This window comes from Microchirus variegatus (assembly GCF_963457635.1).
Source record: "Microchirus variegatus genome assembly, chromosome: 4".
Lineage (NCBI taxonomy): Eukaryota > Metazoa > Chordata > Actinopteri > Pleuronectiformes > Soleidae > Microchirus > Microchirus variegatus.
In genome coordinates this window covers 19,566,885-19,588,592 of record NC_139805.1, presented here as the reverse complement: position 1 = coordinate 19,588,592, position 21,708 = coordinate 19,566,885, and the positions used below count along the sequence as shown (strand labels likewise).

Here is a 21,708-nt window from a genome sequence, read left to right as displayed (position 1 = left end):
TGGCTCACATCAGACAGAGAGAAACACTTCCTTCAAGTGTTTACAGCAGGGGTCTCAAACTGGCGGCCCCTCAATCAATTACATACGGCCCCCCACTTAATATCATTATAGTTATAATGAAAACATGGCCCACGACCTCACCGTCTTTTAAACACAATGTGTAGCTGAGGCAAAGCTGCCAGTGAGGTGATAGAATATAATATGTGTTTGCTAACAATGTTTTTTTATAACAGTAATAATAAGACATTTGGTCATAATTATCCCATTATTAAATGTGTCATATACAACATTCAGTTACATATATAAATACACTTGTTAGGGCCCGAGCCACGAATGGCAGTGGCTGAAACGGCTCCTGGTACGAACTTTAATTACAGTTGCCCACACTATTATTTATGTAATTTGAAAATAAATGTCAGTTTTTGATGATAATGCATTAATTTTGCATCATAAATAGTATTATTAAGTATACGTGTGACATCATGATGCAATATTGTGAACAGCTGTTTTTTCCCCCCACTTTTTGTTCTCTAGGGCCGGCCTCCTCTTGACCACAATAGATGTGCATTGGCCCCCAGGTCATTTGAGTTTGAGACCCCTGTTTTACAGTCTAAAGTTTCAACTTGGTTGATAATTACAAGGGCAGAATTGAGTTTGCACACCTGGATAACATGATTCGTGGACATTAATGCTTCACTGTTTGGAGAATACAGTACATAAATCACACATTACACACTCTGCCTGCCAACATTCATTCATTCATTCACTGTCTACCACTTTGTCCTCCATATGTGGGGTGCAGGCCCACTGGAGCCAATCCCAGCTGGAAATATATATAATATATAAATATAGTATATAAATGACACCCTGTAGTGGCCCTCATTTGAGCTAACAGAATTTCAGAGAAGGGGTGAGTCGTGATTTGCTTATGACGTCTTACAGTTGCATAGTCCATAATATTTGTGTGGGTCTATATACTATACAAGTGCACACTTTATGTATTTCCAAACAGTGAGAGTCTGTATTTTGTTTACTTTACTGATTGTGTGTCCTGTATCTCCAACCTTGAGATCAGTGTTGCTTGGTTACCAAACTAAAGGTTCCACCCTCCCACTCTGTGATTGTGCTCACTGACCAAGTTGAAACCCAAGACTGGAAAGGTTCTGAACAACATATACTGTTAGGACATGGCATATAATGTTAATATAACTCTTATTTAACCAGAAATGCTTTATTCAAATTAAAAAAAATAATAATTTACTTTTACAAGAGGGTCTTGGCCAAGACAAGCAGCAGAACATTGGACAGAGTTACTGACAAATAACACATTATACAATTTACAGAGTCAGAAAATCAAATACTAACAATTTAATTTTGCAATACTAACAGAACTATCAAATGGGGAGTTGCTACCTTTACCTTTTTAGTATATTTAAGAAATCAAGATATCTTTAGAAATAGTGCCTTAAAAAAACCTTTAAAAAAAATACTGCCAATTAAAACTAGGACACTAGTAGAATATTTTCATCCAGTTTTCCACACACATTTGTTTTCTTTTACTCAGTATATCTTTTACATTTATAAATCCTTCTTCAGAATGACACAGCTTGTTGGTGAAAGGTAGTTTAACTGACAATTTAATTGACACATTTAAGCAACAATTCAATTCCTCCCAGTATGCTCAAAAAAGTCAAGGTTATTGGAGTCTTTCAATCAAAGACAATTACATGTATATGCTACCTTTCTTCATGCCTTGGAACCATGCTAGGCACTTATCTCTATGCATTTCCTGTACTAACGCGCCACCCAGTGGTGAAACCCAAAAACTGCAAATGTACATGCACCTGGATTCAGAATCAGTTACCCTGCTCCAACACACCTGATTCAAATGATCAGCTCGTCAGCAATTACTGCAGAAGCCTGATAACGAGCCATTCATTTGAACCAGGTGTGTGTTGGAGCAGAAACACTGTTATAGGGCACTGTGTCACTTTTCTCTACTAGAAAGACGCTCCTTTCTAGTTTGTAACTCATTCCCAAACTAAAATAAAACTCAATCACGTTATCTCTGGACTATTTCTCCCCGTGTGTGCGTGGGTTTTCAACGGGTTCTCCAGTTTCTTCCCACAGTCCAAAAACATGCAATATGGGGACTAGGTGTAATGGCCAGTCTAAAATTTCACCATAAGTGTGAATGTGAGAGTGGGTGGTTGTTTGTCTCTACATGCCCCTGTGATGGACTGGGAATTGAAATTTTGTACCTATTTTACCTATTTCGCATGAACATTTAACCAATTTCATGGGAACTAATTAGTATTTCACCTATTTTACCTATTTCGCGTGCACGTTTTACCCAATTCGTAGGAACTAATCAGTATTTCATAGCCACGAATTAGCATTTTGTGCGCACATTTTACCTATTTCACACGCACATTTTACCTATTTCGTGGGAACAAATTAGTATTTCACCTATTTCGCACGCACGTTTTATGCTATTTCGTGTGCACGTTTTACCTTTTCGTGGGAACTAATCAGTATTTCATGGCCACGAATTTGCATTTAGTGCGCACATTTTACCTATTTCGTGCGCACATTCTACCTAGTTCGTGGGAACTAATTAGTATTTCACCTCACGTTTTACCTATTTCGTGGGAACTAATCAGTATTTCGTGGCCACGAATTGGCATTTTGTGCGCACATTTTACTTATTTCGTGTGAACATTTTACCTATTTCACGTGAACATTTTACCTTTGTGGGAACATTTGACCTATTTCACGTAGACGTTTTACCTATCTTGTGGGAACTAATTAGTAGTTCGTGGCCACAGTTTAATATTACGCGCGCATGTTTTACCTGTTTTGTGTGAACAAAGTAGTATTTTGTGAATTCAAATTAATATTTTATGTGCACGTTTTAATTTGTGTTTCGTGCACACAAATTAATTTGTATTATTTTGTAAGTCATGTCTGGGGCTCCGTACAAAGATACATCAAAACAGAAGGTTTTTTTCTACAAAAGTAAAGTAGTTTCTCAACACTGCTCATTGAGGGGTGTGTGTGCGCATGCGTGCGTATAATTGAATCCTCCTGTTCCCCAACTATCCTGCGTAATTTGACTCCATGGAGTTCTAGCTGTGGTTCAGAAGACTGCCGTTCAGATGGGTAGGTTGAAGTTTCAGGGCGCCGGGGACGACGCTGAAGTTAGCATCCGATTCGCCAGCCTCCGATTCGGCACTTAAGGGGAAAGTTAAGGGGAAATAAACTTGATGCGCAGTGCGACTGTTTGCACACTGGTTGTCTGTTTCTGGGGGGAGATTATCCCGATTCATATCCCACGCCGCCCTCTTCCACTCCCACTCCCAGATTCGTCACTTCCCTCAACTTTCCACGAAAACAATCCTTCACTTCTCCCCGATCTGCTGCTCTTCATTCCGCCGAAAAGACAAAAACAATTTGGCCTAATGCCAAAGTGAGGGCTACTTTTAAACTTCGGTTCGATCTTCAATCTCGCTGTTAAACAGAGGTAAGACTGACTGCATCGCGGTTTACACACTTTGGTGGTATTTGAAAAACATATTTCTGCAGGATGTGTCCGCTGTATAGAGACGGTGTTCCTTTTATTATAAGATGTAATGCTCTATAGGCAGAGTAGTTATGGCACATTCAATGACATACTCGCAGATGGTAAGTATTTGTAATAAGTTGTTGTTGGTGGTATTTATCTAGCCATCATCAATTGATTTCTTTTGAATTGCCACTAGGGGAGCCTGCGTCTCTGCAGTTATCCCCTTATTTATTTACTTAATGACTTTATTATGAGGGGGAGGTTGTCACTAAGTGTCAAATGTCTGTTAAAATTTAGCTGTACTCCTGTTTTTTTCCCTTGTCATTAAGGACAAAGGGCAGCAGCACAGTCGGGTTATCTTAAACAGATGTAACAAAAAACAACAACTCTGTGTGCAGATCAGTAACTGCATAATCAAAGACACACTCACTATCACGCTCATCTCACTCAAGTTCTCAGTTGTATCTCAGACAGCAGTGTCTCCAGGATGGTTCAGAGAGTGGCAGTGATCGGAGCGGGCCCCTCGGGTCTGACCAGCATCAAAGTGTGTTTGGATGAAGGTCTGGAGCCGACCTGCTTTGAGAGCAGCCATGACATTGGAGGTCTTTGGAGATTTAAGGTCAGACACAGATATCATTATCATGGGATATCGTGGTCATATCATTCACTCAGTTTCCCAAACATTTTATTTGGTGACTCACATTTTAATGAAAAAGCCCAATTCAAAATATAACTCAAGGGCAACATTTGTGCATGTTATTTATATTGTATATGTGTTTTTTTGACTATCATCAAATCATTTCCTAACTCTGATAAAACAATAAAAAAAACAATAATCTTGTATCAACCTTACTTGTTATTGCTGTCAATCTAGCAGGCACCACAGTAATGATGTATTTTTTTTTTTATTCCTATGACAGGACAAATATACACTGTTGTGTCAAAGTCGCACATAATCATGGTAAAATTGCAACACTGTTTTCAAATGTAGCAGAAAAGTAAACATGTGTGTCCATTGTATCATTCATGGTCACACGGCACTGCAGTGATTTGCATTGTTGCCCTACAGCAAAAAGACCAAGGTTCAACAGAGGCTGTGATTGACTCTCACTGGCACTGTGACTCTCATGTGGACAATAAAGCATTAGACAATGAATGAATGAATGTATGTATCATTACTAGGAGAAGCCTGAGCCCGGAAGAGCAAACATCTATGAGTCAGTGGTCATCAACAGCTCCAAAGAGATGATGTCTTTCAGCGACTTCCCTCCCCCGGCTGAGCTCGCCAACAACATGCACCACTCTGAGCTGCTGCTGTATCTGCGCCTCTACGCCAAGGCCTTCAAACTGCAGCAGCACATACACTTCCAGGTCAGTGGTCGTCAGCAAGCAATGAAAATATCGATTTAAAGGTGCATTATGTAATAAATCTAAAGCAACGATTTCGTAAAATCCTCCTAATATGTCACAGAGACTCAGTAAAAACAACAGTACAGACAAAATATTCACATTAAAAAAAATCTTTTGCAGACCGCAAATAATGTTTATGTTTTGAAATCATGTTTTGGCATGTGGCGCCACCTACCGCCATCTACCAATCATTGCAGTCAGTAGAGTCTCATCTGCCGAGCAACCACGGGTTGCCAGTTACAGTGCGTCTGAGCCACAATGGCGGAGAAAACGAAACCTAAAAGACCTCGATTCTGGACGACTTTATTGCCATTGTGTTGCTGTGCAGAAATAATGAATATACTGTAGGTATAGGTGCCAAACGTGACAAAAAACACACAACAGACAAAGTGAAAACAGTCACAGAGACTTTTATGTTTTATTATATTATTTGTGTGTGTGTGTCACTCAGACGACCGTGCTCCATGTGAGGCAGACCCCAGACTACGCGGTGACCGGCCAGTGGGAGGTGGAGACGCAGACAGCAGAGGATCGGAGGGAGACTCGTGTTTTTGATGCTGTGATGGTTTGTACAGGACACTTCACACAGCCTCACATGCCACTCAAAGACTTCACAGGTACCAGCAATCATTAATATTCTGATGTTCACATGTGTAAGATGGTTCTCTTCCTTCTCTTTCACTGACATCACCTGTGCGTGATCTGTTTTTCTTATTTCCTTTCAGGTATTGAGAGTTTTGAAGGCAAGTGTTTTCACTCCTGGGATTACCGCAGTGCTGAGGGGATGCAGGGGAAAAGAGTGGTGGTAATTGGGATTGGAAATTCTGGGGGTGACATTGCTGTGGACATCAGTAGAGTTGCTGAAAAGGTACTGAACTTATTTGTATAATTTCATTTTATATAATCTGCAGTGTCTGATTATTATTTAATGAATTAGTTGATTATTAAGTTTCCACCAATGCTGATAAATGCTGATCAAACTAAAGTGCTAAAAATGTAAAAGACAATAATAGATAAGCAATCGTTTGTCCTCTCCCTGGTCTATCGTGGACCACAGGTGTACCTCAGTACCAGGAGCGGTGCGTGGGTTGTCAGCCGCGTTGGACAGGGCGGAATTCCAGCTGATCTCGTTGGAACTTCTCGCATGGATTTGATGATGTTCACGCTTTTCCCCTCGTGGATGAACAGGAAGCTGGAGAGGAATCTGAACGAAGCGTTCGACCACACGCTATACGGCCTGAAACCAAAACATGGGTAATGAGGAAAAACTTTATTTTAAGTTTGAAGTATTTAAGTGCAAACTTTAACATCATCTGCCTGGGAATATACAAAGAGTACATCTCTGACTTCAATTGTATTATTTTTCCAAAGATAATTTGATTTCAGAAGGCAACATGGAACATAAAAGACAAGGAGAAAAAGATACCACTATCTTAACACATAATACATTAATGTCATGTAAAGTTTTGTACAGTAGCAACAGTTGAAAAATCCAAAGTAATAATGGGTTAAACTACTAGTCCCCACAAGAGAACTGCCAATATTTCTATGGATATTTGCACAGCCGTACTCGTAGTGCGGTCATGATTAAAAGTTTGTTGTGTGTCTGCGTTGTGTCCTCGTGTCAGGTTTTTTGCACAGATTCCGCTTGTAAATGACGACCTGCCCGCTCGAATCATCTCAGGTCGTGTTCAGATAAAACCAAACGTGAAGGAGTTATCTGGGTCCACCGTGGTCTTTGTTGACGGGAGCGTTGTAAACAAGGTGCGACGTGTGATCCACTTTAGATAGTAGTGGTTAAAGCTGATATGATCACAAATTAAGTTAATAGTTAATACGTATATTGCATCCTCAGGTGGATGTTGTGGTGTTTGCCACTGGGTACAACTACAGCTTCCCCTTCCTGCCCGTGGCACTGCAGGATAAATGTGGTTATCGACTCCATCTCTACAAACACGTGTTCCCTCCTGGACTCACTCAGCCAACACTGGCAGTGGTGGGCTTCGTCCACGCCTTGGGGGCCATCAACCCATTGGCTGAGATGCAGGCTCGCTGGGCGACAAGAGTTTTTAAAGGTAAAGCACAACACCGCAAACACTGTGACAGTGAGAAGATATATTATGTTACTGTGAAAGGGACTTTGCCACTTCCACTGTTGTCCTTGTGCCAGTCCCAAGCCCTGATAAATGGGAGGGTTACATCAGGAAGAGCATTAAGCATAATAATCTCTGCCAAATCAAATATGTGGATCATCATCCCTATACAGAGAGAAGCCAAAAGAGCAAAAACATATATATTTAAACCTCTCTGTGGTGGTATAGTGAGGGCAAACACTGAAGACTCAAGCTTGGATAATACACAAAGGTCCTTTTAGCAGCTGTTATGTGACAGTTGCCTATGATATGAAAAAAGTTGGTATTGTATGAACTTTGAAACACTTTTTTTGACAGTATACTGTAGCTGCTCTATGAATTTTGTGTGTATTTATTTTGTATTTTCTTTTTGTTTGTGCCATCTAGGCACATTAACCCTCCCCCAAGAAGAGACCATGATGAAGGAAATACAGAAAGATACCACAGCAATGCACCAGAGGTAGATAATAACTTACTTTTACTATAAGCCCTGCATATGTTCTTCTGTTAATGTAGAAAATCTTCTTTTTTGAGGTGTCTCAACCTCTACTGTTACTGTATTAATTACCTTCACCACAACTATGTTGACCAAGAGTTGTGGTCAAAACACGTAAAAGGGGAAAATGTGGGTTCTTAATTGTAGGAACACTTGAATTTCCTGGTTCCATCAATTCTTTTTTTAATATATATTTGCAGTTTCATGTGTTCATTGTGTGACTGTACTTATCTAAGTCTGAATATTAACCTCAGCTCTCAACATCCTCTCTCTTTACCTCTCTGCCTGAGACTGGTCAACCTCTTTGTGGTAAACACCACTGTAACCGTGGTAACGGTGCCATTGGTTCTGCTTTACCACTTCAGGCTAAATGATTGAATAGGTGTACATGTTACCCATTACAGGAGAATTGTTTTCTGTGGCAGAGATGCACTCCCTTTGCTACGGACTTTGGTCTTTGTCACTAAGTAGACCGTGTAAATCTATTACACACACACACGCACAAGAAAACAGAATAATATGAAAGTTGTTGCATCATACATAATGTAAGCAATCAACCATGTGAGAAAACGACATGGCTATTAGCACCTAACACCAGCATACATAATATTAAATGTACAATAAACACTCTCATTTATCCTTGTTTTATTCTCTGCACTCATAATAAAAGCATGGCTCACACTGACATGGCTTATGTGGCATGTCATAAAGGATTCTTTTTTATCTGGAAGTAATTTAAGATATGCAACTGGTATTGCAACCCCCCCCCCCCCCCTCTCCTCCTACCACCAACTAATCCAGCCAGGACAGAAGGACAGATCTATGAGGAGCTACCCTTTACTGCAACATAAGCAGAATGTGCAGATTATAAATTAAATTTGAAATTGTGTGTGTGGGAGCCAGCAGTGATTTTTTTTTAGTTTTTCTCTATGAGCAGGGGTTGTGGTCTACACTAGGGGGCGTTGTAGGGTAAGCAGCTCACGGCCATATTATGTGTTCATCAGGTGAATCAGATGTGAGTACTAGGGTGGTGGGTTAAGGTCACACAGTTTTTACTGTTTTTTTTAGATTATCCTTCACCTCGTGTTGCAATATAAGATTTGAAACGTTTGCATAATGTCGCTAATTTTATTGTATTTTATTTAACCAGAAAAACACCTATTGAGATGAAAAATCGCTTTTACAAGAGTGTCCTGGTCAGCAGCATAGTAATACATACTGTACACACAAACACAAGGTGGACACAAACATCAGAATCACTCAGCATCCAAAACTGCAAACATCTCAAGGTCAGCTACAACAATAAAAGCCTCAGGCAAAACATCTACAGTCATCTGCTATGTTTCTGCCTCCAGGTCATCCCCTTAAAAAGTGTTCAATGAGATCAACTCATTTTGTTTCAAAGTTTTCTGTAACATGTTCCAGGCATAGCGATTAAACCTAAATGGGAATTATGAAATAGTGAATGGGAATGTCACCCGAAGAGTAAAGTTATTGTGGACCTCAATTCATTTCAATAGGCATACTACACTTTTAGGAATAAAGGTTCCAAAAGGGTCCTTCTACAAGGGCTGAGGTTCTACCTGGAACCATTTGCTTCTGGAAAAACCCTTTCCCGAAGAAAGGGTTTTTCAAGGGTTCTTGGTGGAACCCTCCAAAAGGGAACCTTTTATAAAAAGGTTCTACCTGGAGCCAAAAGGGGTTCTTCTATGAGGACAAGCTGAAGAACCTTATATGGTTCTACTTAGCACTTTTATTTCTAAGAGTGTAGCAAGTCATGAACAGGATCTAGCCCCGATCCAGCCGAGTGGCTGCTTAAATTTTGGACAGTCACTACATTGTGAATGAGTTGTTTGTACCATTTGTGATCAACTTTTTAAATCAAATGACTACAACATACAGCATTCATCTTCAACGACTTGTTTCATATCTTACTGTAATGTGTGTGTTTTTCCTTTCTCCGTCTTCCTTTAGCTTCAGGTGCTCCGAGCGAAACCCGCTCCAGGTGGTGTACATTCCTTACATGGACTCTTTGGCACAGCTGGTCGGGGTCAGACCAAACATACTGTGGCTCTTCATCAGGGATCCCAGGCTGGCACTGCAGGTTTTACTGGGTCCCTGCACTCCGTACCAGTACCGTCTGACCGGACCAGGCCGGTGGACTGGTGCCCGTCAAGCCATTCTCACGCAGTGGGAGCGCGTGGTTCAGCCTTTCAGGTCCAGAGTGGTACCACAACCAGACCAGACCGGACCCTGTTCTAAAGTAAACATCATAGGGGTTTTGTCAGGTGTTGCCCTGCTGTTCTGTTTGTGCTACAAAAAACAGCATCTATGCGTTTTCTTCTCTGGCAAATAAGCTGCATGGTTATTAGGAAGACAATTTGAAGTACAAATGTGCCTTGAGATGAAAAGATCTCTCTACACCAGTGCCCTCTTCTTGCTTTTAGAAGAAGTATGCTGCGGGGAAAGTGTTGAAAATTAAAGGCAAGTCTCATATTTGTATATTTATTACTATGTTTTCGTATTGTTTACATGATCTTAGCAAATATAACAGCGAGGAATCACAGCTGACTAATATGCTTTTAACCCAGCAGGTGGAGACACAAGCACAAAGCTGCAGTTTACTTCCTCAGAAAATCAAAAACCCATTTGCTGAGCAGTTCTAAAGCTTTATGTTACAAATAACTTACATTGTTTATATAAAATATTATTAACAAAACACTCGGTATATAACATTTGAATATTTGGATTTCCATTTGAACTCATAGAATGTAATATTGCAGATCTACTTTACACAAACTGTGTGCGTGACAGTTGTCCGGGGTTTTTCTTCTGCTCTGAGGACATTCAGTATGGCAAACATGACAGTGCACCAGGCACAAATCCAAAATGTCCTGTTGTGATAAATGTGTTCTTTCTGGCTTGGTCAGGTTTGTCTCAAAAACACCACCTATAGCTTCTTAGACATTTATGATCGACCCAGCGTGAACGGCGACGTGCGACTGTTATCCATATTATAAATAATCAACATTAAGGTACAGTGTGAAGTCTTTCGAGCTGAAGTAATTTGTGTGTAAAGGGTGGCTTTGTTCACGATAAGATAAGTGCTCAGTCCATCATGGGAGTTGCCTTAACAGTCTAGGTGAAGGGTCGATTGAGGTCATCCCCCGGCAGGTCTAACTAAAAGCCTTTATCAAAGAAGGATTTCTTTATGTATCTTTGGTCATTTGTTTCTGAAACACTAGATAATATTTGAGAGTCTATCATTCACATATGTCTTTACCGTTACTCTGCTTCAACTGGAATAGGAGTAACATTGGGGAAACAAGTGGGGGATGGATTGATTCATGACTTTTTTATTCAATTATGAGATTATGAGACATTAACCACAATTAATAAAGTGTCATTAAGAGATCTTTGGCTTGTTTTTTTTTTTAGTAAAATTCTTTACAATATGGAGTAAAACTACTTCTGTCATTGTTTTGCCTTTGCAGTTTCTGAATGGAGTTTTGCATGTTCTCGTGTGTGTGTGTGTGTTTTCTCTGGGTTCTCTGGTTTTCTCCCAGAGTCCAAAAACATGCAGATTTGGGGATTAGGCAAATTAGACACTCTAAATTGACTGTAGGTGTGAGAGTGGATGGTTGTTGTCTCTATATGTGGCCCTGTCCAGGGTGAACCCTATGCTCAGCTAAGATTGGCACCAGTGGCCCTCTGCGACCCTCATGTGGAGGATAAAGCGCTTAAAGAAGTCTAGTGTGTAAGAATTAGTGGCATCCAACGCTGAGACTGCAGAGTATAACTTTCCCAAGCTCATTAGGTATGAGTATGGTGGCTCTCATGTGCCAGAAAGGATGTCGCTCTTATTGTTTGCAAAGTGTGCCTCCACTCTATGTGGTGCCGTTGGTGTAACATTTAATATTTCGATATAACTATTTAATACATTTATTAACAAATATTGGCAACAAGCCCTCCAACTCTACCACATAGGTCTTTGTGCGTGCCCTCGAATACGACCCAGCGTTTCTTACCTTAGCGCCCCCACCGGTAATAGGAGAGCATTGCGGCATCGTATGAATAGTCAGACTAGTAAATCTTTTGTTTTATTAATATTTTTATTAGGAGGTAAGGCACATAAGCACAGCAAACAATGTTATAATTACATTGAATATTACATCACATCCACATGATAGTTGGAAATGTAGACATAACGATACAATACAAATACTGTGCATCATAATGAATGAAGAGTGAGGTATACGGTGACATGGTATCAAAATAATTCTGGCAAAAACGAGAAAGTAACGAACAGGAGTAAAACATATGAGCTAAATTGCAAGGTGAAGCATGGCATTTGTCGCAATTGTCAGAGATACTGGGATAGATTTGTGACAGTCGAGTTTTGGAATAATGGACTAAACAATACTTTAAACTGTATTAGTGTGAGACGAGCGCAGGCTGAGCTAGTGTAAATTTTCTTAAGAGCAGTGTCCCACCAGTCATCTCCCAGGTGTAGACCGAGCTCTTGTTCCCAAGCAGCCTTGACTTTGGTAACTGGTGAGCAATCAAAAGACAGGATGTCATTATAAACTTTAGAGATGAGTGACTTCTGAAGTGGGTTGTGGCTTAGAAGCTCCTCTCACTGTAGACCAGGTGATAATGAAGGAAAAACTGGAAACAAAGCGTTAGCGCAGTGTCTAATTTGAAAGTAACGAAAGAGATGTGAGGGTGGGAGATTAAATTCTCCTGAGAGATCTGCAAAGCTGCGAAAAATACCATCCTTGTAAAAATCTTTAAAACATTTCAGGCCCTTATTATGCCATACAGAAAAGGTTGAATCTGTAAGTGCAGGTCGAAATAAATGATTCCTCAATAACGGAGCTAAGGTAGATGTTGACTTAAATTTAAAGTGCTTCCTAAATTGATACCAAATTCTAAGTGTGGAGCGAACAACTTGGTTATTTGTAAAGCCAGAGAGGTTGGATGGAATAGAAGAGGTAAGTAAAGCAGTTAGGGAGGATGAAACACATGACTGTGCCTCTAAATCACACCATGGCAAATCAACTGATTTGAACCAAAATGAAATCTTGTGGATATGTGCTGCCCAATAATAAAATTGAAAATTTGGAAGTGACAATCCACCATTGAATTTACATCTCTGAAGTGTGGACTTGCGGATCCTGGGTGCCTTCCCACACCAAAGGAAGTGAGAAATAGTTTGATCAATTGTTTTAAAGAACTGCTTTGGGAGGAAAAGTGGGAGACATTGGAACAAAAATAGAAATTTGGGCAAAATGTTCATTTTGACTGCATTAATTCTTCCAATTAACGATAGAGGTAAGCTTCCCCATCTTTGGAGGTCAGATTTAATTTTGGACATTAAAGGCAGGAAATTAGCAGAAAAAAGAGAGTTAAGGGTTCTGGTTACATTGATCCCTAGATACCTAAAACCAGACAGGCTAAATTTAAAAGGGATGTCAGACTGTTTGAGCATTGATGCCGAAGCATTGACAGGGTAGCATTCGCTCTTAGATATATTTACTTTGTAGCCTGAGAATGATCCACATCTCTGAAAAGTAGATACGATTGTTGGGATGGAAAGGACAGGATCCGAGACATACAGCAATAAATCATCAGCATACAATGATAACTTAAATTCTGTGCCCAATCGTGAAATCCCAGTAAAAATGGAAGAGGACTTCAGAAAGATTGACAAGGGCTCTATAGCTAGTGCAAACAATAGGGGCGATAACGGACACCCCTGCCTAGTGCCACGGGCAAGAGTGAAAAAACTGGACTGTGTATTATTGGTGGAAATAAAAGCTTGTAGAGATGTATAGAGGAGACGTATCCGCGAGATAAAAACATTACCCAGCCCAAATTTCTTCAGTACAGTGAATAAATAGTCCCATTCAACCCTGTCGAACGCTTTTTCAGCATCAATCGAGATCACTACTTCAGGTGTTGCTGTGTTAGTTTTCGAGTAGATAATATTTAGAAGCGTACGGACATTAAAAAACAGCTGCCGCCCCTTAACAAATCCAGTTTGCTCAGGTGAAACAATAGTTGGTACAATATTTTCTAGGCGATAGGCCAAAGCTTTCGCAAGAATCTTAGCATCCACATTTATTAATGAGAGAGGTCTGTAGGAGCTGCAGAGAACCGGATCCTTATCTTTTTTCAAGAGGAGACTTATGGAGGCTTGTCTTAAAGTGGGAGGGAGAGTGCCATGTAGTAGTGATTCCTTATATACAGCATGCAATAATGGGGACAGTTTATCCTGAAATATTTTAAAAAACTCAACTGGGAATCCGTCCGGGCCAGGAGCTTTATTATTTTGCATGTTTCTCATAGCGAGAATAATTTCTTCCACCGTTAATGGTGAGTCAAGTTCTTTAGCAGAGTCTGGGTTAATCACTGGGAAATTGAGGCGGTCTAGGAATTAATTCATTTCAGTAGTGTCGGGTGGAGACTCAGATTTATATAAAGTGTAACTGTCGCTGAGAGGTTTGCTTGTTTCTTTGGTTTGGTGGTTTTGTATTTGGATATTTTTTAATTTATTTTGTGAAGAATGTGGATTGTAATCTGTATCTGAGTTGTGGTAATGACGACCCCTAGTGGTTGTATAGGTGGGCTGCACTGAATAGTAGGACGCAGTCATGTGATTAACGCAATGAGTACCTGGGAAATGTACATGCGTTCTGTCTTCGGAGCTACGGTGCTAATGGAGCAAGATGTGTACAGAGTTCGACCATAGCAGTTCCTGATTTCCGGTCAGAAGGCGCACACGGTATGAGAATGTGTTATTTTTGTGCATTTTATATTTATTTTATATGTGTAATTTAAGTTTAATGAGGGCCACAAGAACATTTACAGACTGTGATAAAACTGATGTTGGCAAAAGAAATACTTCGAAGGGAAACCATATTTATGTTAAAATGTAATATTTATTTTATTTCAGTTTTTCACGGTGTTTGGAGATGTCTAGTGTGGAAGAAAAATAAAACATCAAACATCTGTTGAATCGTGGTTTATCTGACCAGAAGAAAAGCTTTGGGAGCAGCTACAGTGAAAAACGTGTCCCACCTCGGAGCAGAAAGGTGTCCACTCGAGGTGATCGTGTTCATGCAGCGAAACCCGGAAGAAGGAGAAACGGCCCACGAAAGAAAACAACGTGGATAACCGCGAGCTGAAGACCAGCGCGACACCGCGAGCTGAAGAGCGGCGGGCCAGCGCGAGCAAGAAGATGACGGTGCTGCAGATGCTGCAAGAGGACACAGGGTAGCAGCAGCGTCACATGAACAATTCAGCAAACGAATATTTTTGCTAAGGATAACAGGTCAGACTGTATATTTCCCACTATGTGTTTAGTTGATTGAACTGAATATTTTTTGCACTGGAAGTTAGAATTGCAAAGGAAAAAAAGACTAACATTTTGAAAAGGTAAATTGAACAGAAATGTAACTTTCTTTGCATTTTATATTGAGTGTTTTCATGACAGTTCTGTATTGGTGTCGGCTACTATCATACTATCATACTGTAACAAAATGGAAGAGTTCAGACCAGATATGTCTGTACTAGAGGGAGTACTAGAGGCGCTGGAAAAAGAGAAAGAAGAGTTAGAGGAAAAATTGGAAACTGAAATTGAAGAGTCAGAAAAACAGGCAATTGAAGAACGCATAGTTGAAATTATTACAGATCTTCAAATCCATAAAATAGGGCTCAAGGATCCAGCACCTCAGACTGAAGGAACAGTGAGGCGATCTGAAAGAAAGAAGCATCCCACAGAAAAAGGGCTTGAATACACAAAAGATGAGACTTCAAAGAAGGAAAAGAAGTTCATGTTTACATATGTCAACTTCAAGGCTGAGGTTCAGTATACTAGGACTAAATTAAAGGAAGAATGCTCCAAAGGAGAATTAGGTGACATGATTCTAGCTTTAAGTAAATATGAGCCAATACTAAAGCAAGAATATGAGAGCTTGCGCGCACTGACTGCACCATCTCAAGATATCAGGAGAAGAATGGATAGCTGCACTTCAGTGACAACAGAAATAATGGCACTCCTGAAAATACGCTACTCAGAAGCAGATAAAGAGTTTGATCCAAGGACTGCGAAAGAAGGACTCTTGAAGTTACTCCAAAGAGAAGATGCCAAGTCAATTTATGGCTCAACTGTGTCAAGAGCTGCAGGGAGTAGTCTGCAGGGTAGTCAGGTGTCATTAAAGAAGGCAGAGGTGGCAGCGCGATTGGCGTCAAAACGTGCTGAAGTTACCAGGGAAGAGGAAATATCTGCACAAAGGAAAGAAGTGTTGGCACAGCAAGAGAGGTTAAAAATGATGGAAGATCAAAGGGATCTTGAGGCTATGGAAGCTGAATACAAGGTGTATGCTGAAGAGGAATCAAAATTAAATGCTGAAATAGGAGATACTCGAGAAATATTCTCACTGCCTCCCCGTCAGCTTCCGCCACGGCATAACAACATTCCATGCATTCAAGCTTCCCAAGTTCTCGCAAGCCCGCTAAGCTCTGAAAGTAAAGTAGCACCATCATCGAATGAAGCCATGCTGGTGCAAGCCTTAAAAGAGTCCCTGGTAATGACTAGACTTCCAGCACCAGAGCCATTCACGTTTGCTGGAGACCCACTCAAATTCACTGAGTGGTGCACTAGCTTCAAAGCCTTAATTGAAACAAGTTGCTCGAACCCAGCGCACAGGCTCTTCTATTTGAAAAAGTACATTAGTGGAGAAGCACTTTGTGTGTTGGAAGGGACATTCTATCGGAGTGATGAAGAAGCTTATACACAGGCTTGGGACGCCCTGAACAAACGTTATGGCCACCCCTTTGTTGTCCAAAGAGCATTCCGGGGGAAGCTGAGCAAATGGCCTAACATTGGACCAAAGGAATCTCTGAAATTGAGAGAATTTAGTGATTTCCTCATCTCATGCAAGAACGCAATGCCTCACATAGCTGGTCTAAGGGTGTTGGATGATTGTGAGGAAAATCAAAAACTGCTACAGAAACTTCCTGACTGGTTAACATCCCGCTGGAACCGGCATGTGACTAAAGCATTGGATGAAGGAAAATTGTATCCTGGCTTCGCGGAGTTTTCAGGTTTTGTGGCAGAAGAGGCACGTATTGCGTGCAACCCAGTCTCATCTCTTCATGCATTGAAACACATAGATGAGAAAATTGTTAAGGAACAGAAGCGTCCCAAGGCCAACTCTCTGGTGACAACAACAAAGGTACACCAGAAGGAAAACTTCACTAGCCAAGCAGAGGGTTATACAGCCAACCCTACTGCCTCTCAAACCAAAAGGCTCATAGAATGTGTCTGCTGTCAAGAAAATCACTTTATCTACAAATGTGAAAAATTTGCAGCAATGCCTCTAGAAGAGAGGAAAAAATTTGTTATGAGTAATAATATGTGCTTTGCTTGCCTCAGAGTAGGTCATGTTGCCAAAAACTGTCGAAAGAGGGCTACTTGTAACATCTGCAGGCGGAATCACCCATCTCCACTCCATGAGGAACGGCCTCCAAGTGAATGGCAAGAAGTAACATCGCAAAAGGAAAGTTCTTCCACGAACTTATGCAGTGTGAGAAAGAACAGTGGTGACGGCACTTCAATGATTGTCCCAGTGTGGCTTTCTAGCACAGCTAGGAATAGCTCAGAAATCTTGGTATATGCATTACTAGATACACAGAGCAGTAATACTTTCATAGATCAAGATGTCTGCCAAAAAATTCAAGCGCACACAGAACCTGTCAAATGAAAGCTGTCAACAATGACAGACAAAGGTTCAATAGTGAATTGTCACAGAGTAGTTGGATTGAAGGTGAGAGGGTATTGTTCACAAGAGTGCATTGAGCTACCACCAGCCTACACACAGGAATACATCCCACTGGAGAAAAATAGTATTCCAACTCGTGAAACAGCATCAAGGTTGGTTCACCTTCGCAGTGTGGCCGAAGAGATGCCAGATTTGTTGGATTGTCCTGTAGGACTACTGATTGGCTATGACTGTGCGAGGGCTCTGAAACCAAAGGAAGTGGTGTCAGGGGAAGAACATGAACCCTACGCAGTCAAGACGGCGTTGGGCTGGAGTATAGTTGGAGCCACTATGCCTTGCACTAATATAAGAAAGGAGATTGGATTCTGCCATCGCATTTCTATGAAAGAACTACCACCCATCACACCCACCTCTGTGATTAAGGCATTAGAGATGGATTTTCTGGACTCAAACCCAAAAGACAAGACAATATCTCAAGAAGATGTGCAATTTCTACATATTTTGAATGAGAAAGTCAAGCACAATGAAGAGGGACATCTAGAAATGCCTCTACCATTTAGAGCACGCCCTCAGCTTCCAAGCAATAAGCAGCTTGCTACAGTGCGTCTAAAACATTTAAAAAGAAAGATGGAGAAGAATCCTAAATACAAGGAGGATTACATTAAATTCATGGACAATGTTTTTAGAGATGGTGATGCAGAGGAGACGAGTGTGGCCCCTAAAGAAGGCAACATATGGTACATTCCACACCACGGGGTGTATCATCCTAGGAAGCCTGAAAAAATAAGAGTCGTATTCGATTGCTCTGCCAAATTCGAGGGCACATCTCTGAATGACCACCTGCTCACAGGCCCAGACTTAACGAACACTTTGACTGGAGTCCTGTGTAGATTTCGACAACACAAGATTGCAATCAATTGTGATGTGGAAAAAATGTTTCATCGCTTTCATGTCAGCCCAGAAGATCGGGATTTCATGAGGTTCCTGTGGTGGGACAATGGAAACACAGAAAGTGAGCCCAAAGAATACCACATGCGAGTGCACATATTTGGTGCTGCATCATCACCTGGATGTGCTAATTATGGCATGAAACACCTTGCCAGAAAATATGAGAAGAGCTACGCACTGGCAGCGAGTTTCACTTGCAAGAATTTTTATGTGGACGACGGGCTGGTCAGTGTCAATTCTGTTGAAATAGCAAACCAGCTCGTTAGTGAAGCACGAGAACTCTGTAGTAAAGCACAGCTGCGTTTACACAAATTTGTCTCCAACAACAGAAATGTTTTGAATGCAATACCAGAGAGTGAACGTGCTAGTACTGTGGTAGATGTAGACCTGAACTACAGTGAGCTTCCAATGCAGAGTGTACTTGGAGTAAAGTGGAACATTGAGAGGGATGCATTTTCATTCAATGTTGTCCTCACGGAAAAGGCAGCTACACGGAGAGGAATCCTATCAACAGTCGCCAGTGTTTACGACCCACTGGGATTTCTTGCTCCCTACCTCTTGAATGGTAAAAGAGTGCTGCAAGAGATGTGCAAACAGGGTATGGGATGGGATGAACCTGTTCCCCCTGAACTAAAGCCAAAGTGGGAAGCATGGCTCCATGACTTAAAGAGTCTTCAAAAAATTGAAATCCCAAGGTGCTTCGTTCCTGAAACCTTTGGCAGGATCCAAAAAATTGAGCTGCATCATTTTTCAGATGCCAGCAACAATGGCTATGGGCAATGCTCATACATCAGGATCGTTGCAGACGAGCAAGTGCACTGTGCATTAGTAATGGCTAAGGCCAGAGTGGCACCTATAAGGGTTGTCAGCATACCCCGACTTGAGCTAACAGCAGCTACAGTGTCTGCTTCTGTTAGTAATACCCTCCGAGAAGAGCTGGAGCTGGAAATAGATCAAGAGTTTTTCTGGACAGATTCACAGGTGGTGCTCGGGTACATTAAAAATGAAGCCAGACGGTTTCATGTATTTGTAGCCAATCGCGTTCAGAAGATAAGAGACTCTACTGATCCTAGTCGATGGTTCTATGTTGAGACGGGTCAGAACCCAGCAGACCATGCATCTAGGAGTCTCAAGGTGGCAGATCTTCTAGAATCAAGTTGGCTGAAAGGGCCAGAGTTCTTATGGCAACCAGAAATTTTCACAGGCCAAAGAGCACCAGAGCTTCTTGTGGGCGACCCAGAAGTAAAGGTCTTAAAAACTGATACTGCTGAACAGGACAGTTTCTTACAAAGGCTGTCAAGAATTTCTGATTGGAACACAGCCCTCAATGTCATTGCACGGATTCGAAGACTGGCACAAAAAGGCAAAACTGGACCCATCAGTGTTGAGGAACGAAGAGAAGCTACTCTTGTGCTCATCAGAGCAGCACAGAGAGAGGCTTTCGAAGTCGAACTAAAATGGTTTGGCCAAAAGTCCATGAAGTTGCCAAAAACTCACAGGATGCATCAACTTGATCCAATATTTGAGGATGGATTGCTCAGGGTAGGTGGCAGATTAAGAATGTCATCTGCACCCCTGGAATTTAAGCATCCAGTGATCTTACCTAAGGAAGGCGTTGTCACACAGCTTATACTTGACCATTGTCATAGGAAGACACAGCACCAAGGCCGAGGGCAAACGTTGAATGAGCTCAGAGCCAATGGTTTTTGGATATTAGGTGCTAGCAAGTTAGTGGCCAAGCATATTAAGAACTGTGTCATATGCAGAAAGGTTCGTGGGCCGACAGAACAACAACGTATGGCGGACCTGCCCAGTGACCGAGTCGAACCCTCTCCTCCGTTCTCATACACAGGGATTGATTGTTTTGGACCTTTCTACACCAAACAGGGTCGAAAGGAATGTAAGAGGTATGGTCTCTTGGTTACATGCCTCAGCTCTAGGGCCATCCATATAGAAATGTTGGAGGACCTCACCACTGATGCATTTTTAAATGCTTTGAGATGCTTCATAGCAATCAGAGGACCAGTAAGGCAGATTCGCTCTGACCAAGGGACAAATTTCCTTGGAGCAAAGAATGAGTTGAAGAAGGGTCTAATGGCTCTAGACAAGGACAGGATTGCGACCTACCTTGCAAGAAAACAGTGTGACTTCCTCATGAATGTTCCTGAAGCAAGCCACATGGGAGGCATATGGGAACGCCAGATACGGACAGTCAGGAGCGTCATGAGCACTGTTCTGGCACAAGCTAATGGAAGACTTGATGACACCTCATTGAGGACATTTTTCTATGAGGCTATGTCAATTGTGAATAGTCGTCCGCTCACCACGGACACGATCACAGATCCTAAGGGTGTTGAGCCTTTAACGCCTAATCATTTGCTCACAATGAAGTCTATTGTGCCCCTCCCACCACCAGGCAATTTTGTAAAAGAAGATTTGTATGCCAGGAAACGGTGGCGTAGAGTGCGATACTTATCGGAGCAATTTTGGAGCAGGTGGCGTAAAGAATACCTGGCCAACATAAGCCTGAGACAGCAATGGCATGTGCCCAGAAGGAATGTGAGGGTGGGAGACATAGTTATTGTCAAGGAAGACAATGTTCCCAGAAACGAATGGAGACTTGCCAGAGTGGTCGAAACAAGGAAGGAGGATGATGGTTTGGTGCGCAAGGTCAAAATTCAAACAGGCCACAGTAAATTAGGTAAGCAAGGTGAGCGCTTAACGCAACCAACCTTTCTTGACCGTCCAGTTCAAAAATTAGTAGTGCTAGTTGAACAGAATTCATAGACTAGTGTCAAAATAGCGTTTAGCACTGATACTAAGGGTTAAACTGCTATACAAAAATAGGTGCGATAGTTATTTTCTTATTTGTAGAAAATTACAAGATTTATTTCATAGGTTTAAAACAAAGGTAACAAATCTTTGTAATTTTGGTGGCAGTGTAACTGTCGCTGAGAGGTTTGCTTGTTTCTTTGGTTTGGTGGTTTTGTATTTGGATATTTTTTAATTTATTTTGTGAAGAATGTGGATTGTAATCTGTATCTGAGTTGTGGTAATGACGACCCCTAGTGGTTGTATAGGTGGGCTGCACTGAATAGTAGGACGCAGTCATGTGATTAACGCAATGAGTACCTGGGAAATGTACATGCGTTCTGTCTTCGGAGCTACGGTGCTAATGGAGCAAGATGTGTACAGAGTTCGACCATAGCAGTTCCTGATTTCCGGTCAGAAGGCGCACACGGTATGAGAATGTGTTATTTTTGTGCATTTTATATTTATTTTATATGTGTAATTTAAGTTTAATGAAGGCCACAAGAACATTTACAGACTGTGATAAAACTGATGTTGGCAAAAGAAATACTTCGAAGG

General features: G+C 41.3%; 1 protein-coding gene across 1 annotated transcript; it reads left to right on the top strand.

The window, feature by feature from the left end:
- Positions 1-4,052: 4,052 nt before the first annotated feature.
- LOC310926113 (flavin-containing monooxygenase 5-like) lies at positions 4,053-14,885 on the top strand (the record flags this gene model as incomplete). Its single annotated transcript, XM_083888214.1, has 11 exons — positions 4,053-4,184; positions 4,748-4,936; positions 5,427-5,592; positions 5,701-5,843; positions 6,033-6,229; positions 6,604-6,739; positions 6,831-7,050; positions 7,495-7,567; positions 9,578-9,866; positions 11,274-11,356; positions 14,732-14,885. 11 exons carry the CDS (start codon positions 4,053-4,055, stop codon positions 14,883-14,885), a joined length of 1,782 nt encoding a protein of 593 aa, XP_083744340.1.
- Between the last annotated feature and the right edge of the window lie 6,823 nt (positions 14,886-21,708).